The 13,668-nt window shown below is 42.8% G+C and overlaps 1 protein-coding gene across 2 annotated transcripts; it reads left to right on the plus strand.

Moving 5' to 3' along the window:
* Positions 1-643: 643 nt before the first annotated feature.
* HSD17B2 (hydroxysteroid 17-beta dehydrogenase 2) lies at positions 644-11,758 on the plus strand. 2 transcript variants are annotated; one of them, XM_064459655.1, is made up of 5 exons: positions 644-743; positions 5,630-5,842; positions 6,146-6,331; positions 8,937-9,074; positions 10,627-11,758. In XM_064459655.1, the coding sequence occupies exons 1-5, from the start codon at positions 662-664 to the stop codon at positions 10,983-10,985; spliced, it is 978 nt and encodes a 325-aa protein (XP_064315725.1). In that variant the 5' UTR covers positions 644-661; the 3' UTR covers positions 10,986-11,758. The 2 variants fall into 2 exon arrangements, with proteins under 2 accessions (XP_064315725.1, XP_009512386.1); XM_009514091.2 differs by lacking the exon at positions 644-743 and adding an exon at positions 761-1,213.
* The last annotated feature ends 1,910 nt before the right edge of the window (positions 11,759-13,668 follow it).

The following is a 13,668-nucleotide window of genomic DNA, read 5'->3' on the forward strand; positions in this document are numbered from 1 at the left end:
ATTTCAATCCTTTTAGCTGGATGGATTTTAAAATTTTCTTGCTGTTTAAATAACTTTCAGAGTACACCACAGTAGGTATTAAATCTCTCAAATATATTTAATTGGTTACATTTTTTCCCCTACAAATTGCTGTAGGAATTGAACCAGTGATTCCTGTCAAAACTAAGGGGAATGTCATCACTGGAGGTCAACTGAAGACTCAATCTCAGGTGTGTCACGTGTCTTCACTTAACAAAGTGCCCTTAATGGTAAGCCAGCAATCACCCCTTCCTAGCCTCACTGACCCCCTTGAATGTCAATTAACCATAGGTATTCGCTGAATGTGGCATAGGTAAAGAGCCAAAGGTGTGCACCAAAGCAGGGAAGGTAATTTGGGGCTTTTTGTTGAAAGAGATGGGTAGCTCATGCGTGATAAAGCCCAATCCTAACCACACAGCTTGCACTACAGAGAGTAAATAACCCTGTCCCGACTAATTTTTCTCACTGCCCATCAAAAATCAGGTCCACTGAAACTGCACCCTAAGTTTTTAGGCAGGGAATTCTTAACTATTTCCCATAAAGGAAAATGGGGGTTTTTTTCCCCACTGTCTAGGAAAATGTATTTTAAGTGTGTAAAACATATAGCAGTTCATCGCTTTCTGAAGCCAGCACTTGCTACATCATGTCTATTTCCAGTGTTGTCAATCATTATCCAGCCAGCATGTTGTTCAGAAGGTGGAGCTGTCAGGCAGAAGGAATAAAAGGTAAGAAAAGGAAGGCTTCTGCTTCTTGTTGATGCCAAGGGTAAGTGAGATTATGTCAAACCTTTAAACAGAGTCCTCTTTCTCTGCCCCACCCCCTGTTCCTACATAACACACGCTGCATTTAGCAACACCTGCTTTTACCCAGCTGGTGGTGGGGTGTGTGTGTGTGTGTGCCTGCTTCTTGCCCCTGCTGATGGATGCTCTTGCTGGCAGCTCCCTTGGATGGGTCTGTGTGGGCATCACTATGCTTTTTTGGGTGACTGTGCTCTGCACAGCCAAGAGGAACCTGGCGGAGAAAGCAAATGTGCTGGTCTGGAGCCTCCTGCCTGCCTTGCTGGGGTTGCTGTGTGTGGCCATGCTGGGTGCTGGCGGAGGGCTGGTGGTGTTCTGCACCATGAGCCTCATCTCCTCTGTGTACCTGGGTGGCAGGACACTGCTGCCTGTGGGTGACAAAGCCGTGCTCATCACAGGTAAGGTGCTGCGGACATGCTCTGGGAAACAAAAACTGGCTTTTCTCACAAGCGGGCTGGAAAACTTTGTGTCCTTAGGTTAGGTAGCTATGAAATGCATGCTCGTAAGGTTTCCTTTTATTGTTTTTGCTCATTTTATTTGCTTTGCCAGAGATGTTTTTTTCCAGGTGGATAGTGTTCTGAACTTAAGTAGAAAAGCATCTTAATAGATGCTATTATTTTTTTAGTGTCTCATTTAATCTTTACAAGTAGCTTTTTAGACATACTTGTGAAATTAACTGGTGCAAAAAGCATAAGAATACTTATGATGGTCTGATTTTTTTAGAAGAGGCATTAATTTCTGGAAGCCCTCAGAACACAACATTCATACATTACTTTTGTTTACTTGAATGTATTGCACCGGTTATGGATGTACGGTTATCTTTTGGTGTACGTGTCTTCAAAGTGCACACTGTGCATATCACTAATATATTTCTAGACACTGGTTTGGTGCCATCTCTTTGAAACCATGGATGAAATCATTTGGGAGTAATTTCCTTCACTGGTGGTGAAAGTTCAGAGCTAATGAAGTCAGTCTCTGTTAACACTTTCATCTCCTCAAACCCCACTTTCCATTTGCAGGGATGGTGTTTTTGTAGTTTTATTGCTTTTCTCCTGTTTTTTTTCTAAAACTTTAAATGTTGTTTATTTGAGTTAATCAAACCTTTAAACTGGAGTGCCTGCCAACTGCTTCTTGCACTGTTAACTTGCTCTTTTTTGTTTTATTTTATCTTTTTCCCCTCTGGAAAGTTGAATTAAGTTGCTTTGGTTTATATAGATGTTTCTTCTAGTATTTAATTTTGTTTTATAGGGACACCTGGAAATAGTTCAGATTTGCCTAGTGAGCATTAATACAATGCAATTAAACACTAAAGTTAAAAGAGGAGAAGAGGAGCAGCAAGTTCTCCCATTGCGGGTTATCTGCCAGCTGGGTTTCTCCCTGCAGGTGTATCAGATGAAGATGATTATCGGGCAGGGGGGAATAGGGAGCACTCCTTTTTTCACCCCTAAAGGCGCAGGGGTTGTGCTTGAACTTGGGCATTTTCTTACTTTTGTAAGACTGCAGTTCTTCAGGAAAGAGCACTCTCTCAGAGCTTGCTGCTCTAGAGAATTTGAATTAGAGCAGTGTAGGGGAGTGAAGAGCACTTGGGTATCGTCCAGCGCATGAATGTGCTTTCTTCGTACCTGTGCTGCAACTGTCATAAATCCATGCAAGTTTGGACACCTCTGGCAGTTGATGCATTTGAGGAGGCTCTTCCTCATCTTTATGTGAATCTGGACTGATAAGCAATCAATCAAACCCTCCATCAACTGCAATGAAAGCTTTGCTCAACACATTTTGTAGTTAAATTGCTCCGATTGTAGTACTCTTCCCTTTACCAACTGTAGGATATGTGTCTGCATGCATGTGCAGGTGCAAAGTGCCTTTAAATCAATTTTGGTGTCATTTTCTCCAATTTAGACGAGACCTGAGGCAGGCACTTCATAGGAATGTGTGATTTATTTTCTTCTTTATCCCTTCTTTCAGCCCCGCAGGGTTGAGGAATGCTGCTGTGCTCTGGGCAGCTGCCACACATCACTCGTGAGACGGCTGCCTTTGGCCTGAGGATGGAGTAATCTCTGTGCTTCCCTCCCTGGGTTTTGTCAAATATTGCTCTGCTCCTCTTTGGATGTCCCTTGTATGGATGCCACTGTGCATTATTTATTTAAGCCAGCAGTTCGTTGGAACACCACAATAAGGGAAAACTGTGTCCAGTTGTCAAAATACATTTTCATGTGAATAGCTGCAGGCATGTGTGCAGTCTTGAAGTCATTGGCGAACATTTCTATTGATCCTCTTGCTATGAGTGAGTGCTTCAGCCTCCTTAAAGAGAAGCTTCCAGGTGTGCGAACACTTCAGTGTAGTTTGGTAGACCCAATAGCCAGCTTCCCTAAAAATTAAATTACCATGAAGATTGAAAGTAGCAGGCACTGTAAAATTCTTGCCCTGCTTATTCTGTGTGCAGCGGTCAAAGGGTTAACTTGGTCTTTTCATTCTTGGTGTGTGACTGGGCGTTTCTGATGCTCAGTGTGAGTCGATAAATTCTCAGTAACGATCCAGTTACAGTCGGTACTGACTGCCTTTCTTATAACAACTTGTGAATGATAGGAAGATTTATTTTTGACATAGAAGCAAAGTCTGTGTGTGTGAGGAATTCTCTATTTCTCCCCTATTGAGACGTAACTGTGGCTTGAATTTTATGAGTTGAAGGGTAAAGTTTCTCTGGACTTCAATAACAGGCCTGAAACTCAAATCAGACTTGTTTTGATAAAAGTTGGGGACAAACCAGGCACAGGTGAACACTGCTTTTTATTTCCTTCTTGGGGTTGCTACACCCAGCCCTAGCTGTTGAGCACTCTTCCCCTTCCCAAGTTAAAGCTGTGTTGTAAAACTTAAGTAATACGTAGCTTTGTGGTTGTGTACTTGCTGGGAAGCAGGAAAGGGGAAGGATTTGATCCAGATATAGGGTTTTTCACTAAAAGAAAAAGAAGGAAATGCACCCCACCCCCAAACCCAGAAAGCTGTCATGTCTTTAGGATATTTGCAGGCTTCTTCATGTCTCTTTAGGGAATTCCAAGAATGCAGGTTTGCTCTTCTCTTTCTGGTCAGGGCTGCAAGAAGGTAAGTGTGATATATGTGGTGTGCTGGTGCATCTTCGATAAACTGCAGGCTTCAAAAATGACAAAAAGCACTTTTTCTTTTTTTTTTAAGAATTAAGTATAACATGAGTAATATTTTTAACATCTTGCATTGATTGATCCAGGCATTTAATACATGCTTCTTTCAAGTCACCTGGAATTAATTTTTTTCACCTTTCAGGACTAAAGCCCCAGTTAAAAGACAGAGTCCAGAAATTAAGATCTGGCATGATTTAGATGAGTCTCTTTAGCAATCAAATTCTGTTGACTATGGATTTTAAGTGCAGAAGAAGACCTGTGAATAACTCTGATAATATCCAGCTCGGTGTGCCGAAATCACAGATCACAACCTTATAAGATTCTGGTAGGGTTAAGTAGGGACTATCGCAGCTTTCATAAATGAGGAAGTAGTAAATCACTGGCAGGAGCCCAAGCCCTTTGTCCTGCATTCAGGTTTCCAGTCATGCAGGTGGGTTTGAAAGCTGAGGGTTTTTTTTTAACAAATTGCTATTACAAGAGATGGCAAAGCCCTGGCGTAGCATCATGGAACTTGGTGCACATCAAGCATCCAGGACCTTTCTTTGCTGCAGTTACAGTGGAGGGTGCGGTGCAGTATCGTGGGATATGCTGATGTATCTCTTTACAGTGTAAAAATGGCATTAATTTCTTAAACTCCTCGTTTTCCTCCTGATATTGTCCTTTGCAAAGCTCCTGCAGCACAGTCCCTATAAACTCCTTCCCTGTCTCTAGCACAGCCCTTTGTCACTTCACTGGGGGTCCTGGTGGGCAGATGGGTGAGATGTTTTGTCCCTCACTAAGGTGTTTCTCTGTAGATGGCAAAAATGGAAACTGGAATTAAAAAAAGACAGTGGAAAAGAAAAACGCTTAAAAGTATCCTAAGATAGTGGCAGCAAAATACTGGGTCAAGGGGAGAGACTTGTGAATCAAATTATTTGTTAAATATTAATCATTCTTACCTGGTGGGAGAAATTGCACAATTGTGAAGTCAGAGGTCATCGTTGTGTGTTTGCTTTAATGGGGCTTCCTGCGTTTGGTAGTTCATTGCTTTAGACGTACAAAGTTTGGGAATAAGTTTAGAGGAGGGTAGAGAGAGTAAGAGAAGTTCTGATGCAAGTTTGCTTGAATTAAACAGCTGGTGTTATTTGGCTTAGCCTAAAAATGCCATTCTGAAGTTTTCTTAGGGTTTGAAAGCACTGAGATCCTTTGCAGGTAAAGAAACAGTTGCTTAGCTTTGGCTTGGTGGCAGCCTAGGACCAAAAAGTATTTTTCAGAAGGATCCAGATGATAGATGTTTGAATAAAATAATGCAACTTCTTTGATTTAAGAAATAGAACACAACAATTTATTTGAATTCTAATGCCCTGTAATTGCTTTGTCCATCTGAGATTTCAAATTAAAGTACTTTTGTGTTTTTTTCCTGTTCTCAGTGGGAGAATATGAGCTGATGCTATCAGTTCTGAGCCGAGAGGACACGGTATATCAATCTTTGTGGAACATGCAAAGGTCCAGCTCCTCAAACCTTCGGATCTGAAACTTTTTTCCTACTGTCATGTGTATTTCAGCAACTTTTTTTCATCATCATTTTGGTTACATTTGCATGTATTTCCTTTTGATTTATTTTTTCAGATGATGTTTTAGGACAGACGTACTTTTCAGGTGTCTTTTTGGTGCTTTCAGGAAGTGACACTGGGATTGGACATGCGCTGGCTAAATACCTGGATGACTTAGGTTTTGTTGTATTTGCCGGGGTTTTGAATAAGGATGGACCTGGAGCTGAGGAACTGAGACGGACCTGTTCTCAGAGACTCTCTCTCCTGCAGCTGGATATAACCAATGCCACCCAAGTCAAGGAAGCCTATCTAAAAGTCTCAGAGAAGGTGCAAAATACAGGTATGGATTTTCTGCTGTTCTAATGGAGGTACTAATGTACCTGCTTTACGAGGTCCGTTCCTTACCCGTTCTCTGCATCATGGCTCGTGTGCGTAGGTCATTTCCACCCCTCAGTCTGTGGGCTTATTGACGCCTGATTTCTGGGACGTATGAAAAATGGTGATGACTGTTCATGGGGTGGGTACTGTGTAGCTGCAGAACATCTCTGCCTTGATCTGGGGGGCATCACCCAGCTCATCAGTTTAAACTTTATGGAGTTGATTTCCTGCTGTATAGCAGCCCTGTGCTTTCTCCTCTTCCCAGGGCTCTGGGGGGTCGTGAACAACGCGGGTATCCTGGGCTTCACCGCTGATGGCGAGCTGCTCCCCATGAGCACGTACAGGCAGTGCATGGAGGTGAATTTCTTTGGGGCTGTAGAGGTGTCCAAGACCTTCTTACCGTTACTTCGGAAATCCCGGGGGAGGCTGATTAACATGTCCAGCATGGCAGGTGAGCTGAACTATAACACCAAATAAATTTCTGGTGCAACAGACAAAACAACTAACTTCCTTGGCAAAAATGCTAAGGAAGGTGTTGGTTGGTCCTGCTTGTCAGTACACCTAGGGAATAAATATCTAGGTAATAAATGCAGGTTTGTCTTTTGCTTGGGAGTCTATTTCCAGAAAACAGCCCTAAAAGAAGAAGAGTTTAATATGGCTAAAAATATGCTTTTTTTATAGAAAAGACAGTAAAATTCAGATATTGTTATAGATAAGGAGTGATAGCTTTGTGAGCTTCCAGAAAGATGGGTGGTAAATCACAGATGTTTCTATAACATGTTCCAGCAGAAGTCTGTGACCACCTCATTGAACCACATCGTGGAGATGCCCAAAAGCTGTTTGCCTTTTCCAGAGACAGGCTCTTTCATTTGGGCTTGGTTATACCTAAAGTTTCAACTTTTTTTTTCAATACTTAAGTTAAATTTAGAGCATAAATATCTTTTGGGTAAGTTAATGACATTTGCAACAGTCTATAATAAATGTTAGATATTTCACTTGGGCAGCTCCACCTCCCTGCCCTTGTAGGGCTCAAGTACTGTAGTTAGGGTGAGAAAGCACAATCATGAAACACCTGCTGAAGAGAAACATTTAATTATTCAAGAGCAGAAGCCATTTTTATATTTTGCTGCATCCTATGGCTCTCTCCTAGAACATGGTCTGCTAATAACCTGGGACCTAAAAGAGTGTGTGCTTATATTTCTTTAAAAATATTTTGGATGTGGCCTCAGCCTAGCTCTGATGCTGTCCTCTTCTGTTTTCTTTTTATAATCCCAAGTATATTTTGTATCTGTACTCCTGTGTTTATGGTTCATTGCTGACACTTAAAGAAGTCAGGACTGGGTTATCAGAAGGACCTTTCTGGTGCTGCTCTGCCCACCAACCCTTGCAAGCACAGAGACAGAGGAGAGACCTCTGTTTTCCCTGAGCACCCAAGTAAAGCTTGCACTTTCATTGTTTTGGGGTAGATGTCTTAATTCTTGGCATGAATCCCTGAGCTGCAGGCATAAGTGGAGAGCTTCCCTGTGCTGAATAATTTGCCCTTACAGGAGTTGATAATGACCCTGCTTAAACTATAGCTGTTCGCACAGATGTTCTTGTATACAGGCTGTTTTGGGTAAATAGTGTCCTCTTATTGTGGGGTCTGAGGGTCCTTTGGTAAAACATTAGCAGGAAAAGTTAGCGAGGTCTCATTGTGCCGACTCCATTCCTGTCTGTGTAGAGCTAATTTAACTGAACTCAAGGTTAGCCTGACCTCAGAGGGGAAAAAGTATGTGATTCAATTGGCTAAAACCAATTGAAACTCAAACTTATTCAGATGTATACAGAAGAATAATTAACATACAATTGGCCTGAGTTCTTCAAAGGAATGACTCTGTGTAAGAAACTCCTGTGATACCTTGGTTGTTGCAGTACAAAACCCAATAGACGGCACCAGTGGCTTACCTGAGAATTCCCCTGTATCGAAATATTTTCTTTTCAAATACATTGAGATAAATGTGTAATGTTTGAAACGGAGGCCATGTGGGAGGATGTGCCCACCTGCCCATGCAGGCAGGAGAAGGAATAACGTGCCTCAAAGGGAAGGGTTGCTCACTCTGTTACCTCCTCCCTGCTGTGCTGGCACTGGCTGTGGTGGCTGTGATGACCCCTAAACCTGGCCGTGACACTCTGTACGGTGGTAACACCAACCTTGTGGAGAAAGCTGGGGGGCTGAAGAAGGGAGGGGAAGATGCTCAAATCAAAGCATCTTTGGATTTTTCTAAAGCTGAAGAAGTGACAATCTGCCAGTTCTTGAAACAGAGGAAATATCTATATTTGGAAGATATTATTTTCTGGAAGATTTTGGGTTGTAAACTTGTGGATTTATTTCAAATTCACCTAAAATACTGGCTGTTTTCTATCTTTTCCACCTGAACAAATGCTGCTGGGACTGGAGGAGACGGGATATAGGTTTAGGCAGGGGATCTGCTTCCATGATGGGTCTCGGGTAGTCCTGTCACCTAAGGGATGTGATTCCAGTTTTTGTTTGTCCATAGAGGTTTTCCCCACTCCTGCAATGTTGTCTCTTGTCTTTCTGAAACTAGCTGGAAAGAACTGGAAGATAAATTTGCTTTATAAAGCTAGAATTGAGATTACTTACTCTGTATCTGTGGTTTATAGTAGGAGCTTGAAATTTGTGTTACAGGGACAACAAGAACAGCGGCATTAAACTATTGCTTCGCTAGTTATATGAGCTAGAACATTATCAGTGTTTCTGAAACCAACAGTCATAATTTTCAGCAGTTTTTACCCTTAAATGCAATACAGTTTATTTTTTCTCCCATACAAGGTGTCTTATCAGGTGCTACTGAGCATAACTGCTGTAAGCACCTGCTAATTTACAACTTTCACTTTTTTTTAACCTCCAGAAAGAAATGATTCCCTCACTGACTTGTCTTTAACCTCAGTAAGAGTCGCATAATTTTGGTTGCTCTATAATCTTTCTTCTAAATCATGAAAATAAAGGCTGGAAAGAGCCTCTGTTGAGCTTTATCGTGTTTATATTGCTCCTGCAGGAGGCATTCCACTACCAAGGTATGCTGCATATGGTGCATCAAAAGCAGCTTTGTCCATGTTTTCTGGAGTAATGAGACAAGAGCTTTCCAAATGGGGAATTAAAGTTGCTGCAATTCATCCGTCAGGCTTCCGAACAGGTTGGTATTGGACATTTTTGGGTAGTTCTTTCTGCCGTGCCTCTTTCCCTATAGTCCAGCATCTTCAAACAGAGCCCTGAATGATTCTCAGCGGTTGGACTTTTTTGCCATTCTTCATGTTGGTTATGGAAATTAAGATCTGCATTTTTTGCAAGAGCTGTTTCCTCTAGTTCTGCACACTGCCTGCCTCTGCCTTTCTCCTGGGCAGAGAGGGGAGAGCTGTCTTTGCTTTGAGGCAGGGCAGCGTTCAGGCAATTGATGTTTTCCCTCTGCTCTAGCTTTATTGAAGTTTTAAAAAACCAAGCATCACTGTGTAGTTGATTTGAGTGTTACGGCTTGCTTGTCCTGCATGAGAGCTTCAGGACTCACTGTCAGTCCTACCTTTCTCAGTATCAGAGCTCTCTTTATTGAGCTGCTCAGTCTTGCATCAAAGTATCTGCAGCAATACCTGTCATCCTGCCGACTTGCTGTCGATACTACTCTGTATGGTCCTGAGCTTTCCTCTCCATTCCTTCCCCATGCAGTGCTTTTGCTGCTTTTCTTCCAAATCCTCTGTCCGCTGCTCTGAGCACTTTCTGCAGAGCCCTTCTGGGTTACAGACTCATCTCCTGCCGCACCCCGTGCCCACCTGGGAGCAGGGTGGGTGTCACACGGGTCCCTGCTCTGTGGACATGTCTGGTAGGTACCTGAGGACGACGTCAAGTCCTACTGCTGCCTACTTGGAAAGTCCTGGTGACTTCATGGTTACAATTTTTATCTTGATGAAAAGCAAAATGGTGTTTTTCGTAAAACCCCGTGCCCTTGAATGGCTCCCTGCTTGGGAAGGGGCCCTGTGGGGCACTGGGCTCTGACAACGCCTGCGTGGTCAGTGATACCTGCCTGAGGTTTTACCTTCAGGGCCCCACTTAGATGTTTTCAGAGCTCTAGATGAAAACTTCATGCATCAAAGCAAGTCCCAATATTTCTGATTTAAATACTTATTTAAAGATTTTTACTTACAATGCTTAATTCATGGTAGTTAACAATAAATGTATTGGAAAAGCCACTGCTTTCATTTACATATGATGCAGATGGGAAAATAGAATTTTTCTTTTAATCTGCCTAATAGAAGCCTTATCCTTAATGAAAAGTTGTTCAAATACCAATGTCACCTGTGAAAGAGGAGCTTAGCACTTGGCCAACCCAAGTGAATCCTATTCATCTCAGTCTGCCTGTCTTTCCTCAGTCACTCAGGACAAACTGGCAAGGGGGGGATGGTAAAAAGGAAACAAAAGCCGACTTAGCTGTGAAAGTGCCTTTTTACGTAGAGCTGGTAACCAGATAGTACGTGCACCCCATGCTTTTTGTGTGGTCTGTGTTTTGTGCTTTCCCTTCTCTTCCAGGTAAAAGCACTTGTAGCTAACCAGCTGTTGGGTCTGTTCTCCGCTGACCCAGCTTAGAACACCTGTGAATCAGGGTGGTGGTGGTGAACAACTTACTGACTGTTAATTATGGATGAGTGTTTTTAATTCATCCCAAACCTACATGCTATCCTGTGATGTTGCTACTGCAGGTATACAAGGCACATCCGACCTGTGGGATAAGCAAGAAAAGGAGCTGATGGAGAACCTCCCAGCAGACACAAGGCAAGACTATGGTGAGGACTACCTCCTGGGGCTGAAGAGCTACCTCCTGCACATGCCCACGTACTGCGATGCCAACCTCTCCCCTGTGCTGAGTGCTATCCTGCATGCTTTGCTGGCCAAAAGACCACACAGCTTGTACACCCCTGGCAAAGGGGCTTATGTGCCTCTCTGTATTTTCTGCTACTTTCCTCTCTGGTTCTATGACTTTTTCATTAGTAAAATGCTGAGTACTGAGTCTGTCCCAAGGGCGCTGAGAACATCAGAAGCTGAAAGCAAGAATCTTTAAGGAATCCATCAGTGTTTGTCTTACTTGATAACTGGGAAAAACTCCATTTCAAGACACTGCTATTTATTGTACTGTCTTTGTTAAATTGCATTTATGCTGCCTTGCAAACAAAGGTAAATCTTTGTGTTGAGTAATGTTCAGGAAAAGTGGTGGATAAACAGAAATAGAAAGCTGTCCCCAGATGGGGCTTTTTGGGGAATTTAAATGTTTTCCTGATGTCTTTCTATCCTGCCTTCTGAGTAAGGTATCTCATGAGATTATATAGCCCTTGTCTGCTTCTAAAGGTGCCACCAACACAGACATATGTATAACCTGTTTTTTAAAATGAAACAAAAAAACCGTCCTTGAGTGAACAACCCTCTTAAATGTTTTAAGGAGTCGCATGTATTCCTGTCATTGGAGAGATTTCTAAATGTCTAAAGCAAATCTTTCTCACTGCAGCTTCAGACTAATACATTTTGGTTTGGTGGTTGGTGGGGTCTTTTGGACCTAAGAAGTTATTGACATTTTTTCCAAGTTCTGTGAAGTATGGTTGTGGTGTTTATACGTGTCCTCTTTGCTAGACTAAGCAAAGTAAATTAGTTGGGGGGGGCGGGAAATTAACAAAGGCAGATCAAGACCTTCATAAAGAAGCAATCTCCTTCCTACAGTATTATAAAAAGTAATACTAAGTGTATCAGCTGCTAATTTGATATGACTGTCCTGGTCATGGTGTTCATTGCCTGTATATGCCTGCGCTTCCTTAATTATTAGTAAACTCTGATCTCACTTCTGCTTTTTGTACAATTCTTTACTCTGTTCTGGGTTTATGAAGAACTCATATTTTTGCCCATTTTTCCTGACACCTTCCTGTGTCCCCCTCAGCTTTGGGGAGAGTTCATGCTTGCTCCTTTAAGATCAGTCAGTTTTCAGGTTGGCTTTACTGGAGTCCAGTGTCCATCTTCTGATGGATTTTGGTTGATCCCCTTCTCTAAATTCATTCTAGGAGCAACAGGTGCCCTCCCTGCCACTGGTTGTCCCTGTACCATAAAACCCTCACCAATGCCAAGAGGTTGGTTACCTTGCCTATGTTTTTCCTACCCCACTCCCTTTCTGCGTTGCCTGTCACATCCTTGGGCTTTGAAAGCCTCATCCCTCTGAGTTCCCTGGTTTGGCCATCTGTCCTGTGCCTTGCTTTGACAAGATGCATTTCTTTTCCAATGATGAAAAATCAAAACCCATTTCATTATGGCTTTAAATGTAGATGTACTTTTTCCTTTCCTTTCTGAGCAGCTTCTTGTCTTCTGTCATAATCCTGCTTGTGTGATGTACTCTTGTAGTCAACTGAAATAAATCACAATTTAATTTGCATCTGTAGTATTTCTTCCATCTCCTTCCTGCATCTTTTACATCAATGCAAGACTCCTGTAAATGCAGAGAGGATGCTTAGCAGCCCTGGCCAACCATTTAAATTTGTGCCCCAGTGTAGAAATCTTCTTGTTCTGTAGATTTTTGTCATGACTGCTGCTTTTGCTACTGAGGCTTAGGGCCTTGTGGGTTTGTCTCAGTCCCCTGATTCCAGACTTTTGCTTTCCTTTGAGAAAGTGTGACCAAAAATGTTCTTCACTCAGAAAATCTGGGACTATTTCTGTCTCTCTGCCCATTTCTTTAACTATTTCCCAAATTTTTTATTTGTCAGCAAAAGCACATAATATTTAGTAACTGGATTGTTGTGACTTTCTGTCTCAACTGACCCTTTGTGCTTTTGGGGACAAGTGCTACACCCCTTCCCAGGCTGCCCTTGTTCCTCTAGCAGGAGAGCACCAAGGAGGAGGGTGGTCGGGACCTTCTCCGGATGGCAGTTAGTGCCTTGTTTCGGGCAGCACATGATCCCAAATGGCTCAAGGGCACCTTGTGAGCTGTGGGCTCCTGACCCTGGGACCGGACTAATGTCAAGGGTCTGCTGAAGAGGGGAACACCAAGGTGAGGGGTGGAACTAGGTGAAGACTAAGAGTAGTCAACCCTTGCTTAGCCCCACAGCCGCAGCTGTGCAGACTCTGATAACATGCCTCTGACACTCCCTACACTGCTTATCAGCTGCCAGAAAATTAGGTCTAAACTTCTATCAAGAGCAGAGATGGTTTCTAACAGAGCACCCTGAGGGAAGTATTTAAACCAAATCAAGAAGCTGTCACCCAGTCGCAGCTAAACACTAGTCACAAGCACAACTCGGGGCTGAGGGTTTAGTTGTGTTGCTCTTTTAAATTATAGAAGTGTGAACATCTTTGCTGAACCATGAGGCCTTCTTCCTTCTGTCCCCTCATTTATCTATCCAAACAGCCCCTGTTCAGCTCCAAAAGTTATAGCAGGGTGTGCTGTGGTGATTAAGATGTGGTACAAAGATATGTAGGGACTAGGGGCTTCACACCAGCTCCAGCATATAAAATTGGAGAATGGGAGCATCTTGGTGGAGCTCCCTCTCAGCTGGCCTGAGACCCCCAACACTTTTGACCCTGCCGCGGACTGCTGGACCACCAAACAGGTTGTATTCTCCTTCCCCTGATCTCGTGTGTCTTGCTCTACCAGTTTTTTTCTTATTATGTATTGAGCTTAATTTATGGGTTAGAGCGACTTGCTTAAGGACAGTGGGAAATTTAATAGAATTGTGGTATATGTTAATTGCCTGGTGTCTCGTCAGTGAAGT

Source organism: Phalacrocorax carbo, chromosome 8 (assembly GCF_963921805.1).
Source record: "Phalacrocorax carbo chromosome 8, bPhaCar2.1, whole genome shotgun sequence".
Taxonomy (NCBI): domain Eukaryota; kingdom Metazoa; phylum Chordata; class Aves; order Suliformes; family Phalacrocoracidae; genus Phalacrocorax; species Phalacrocorax carbo.

Excerpts from the sequence above, each read along its gene's own strand:
- HSD17B2 (XM_009514091.2), top strand. The coding sequence starts at position 937 with ATGGATGCTCTTGCTGGCAGCTCCCTTGGATGGGTCTGTGTGGGCATC. Across the intron at positions 1,214-5,629 it reads CAAAGCCGTGCTCATCACAG|GAAGTGACACTGGGATTGGA; the intron begins GTAAGGTGCTGC and ends TGGTGCTTTCAG. Across the intron at positions 5,843-6,145 it reads AGAGAAGGTGCAAAATACAG|GGCTCTGGGGGGTCGTGAAC; the intron begins GTATGGATTTTC and ends TCCTCTTCCCAG.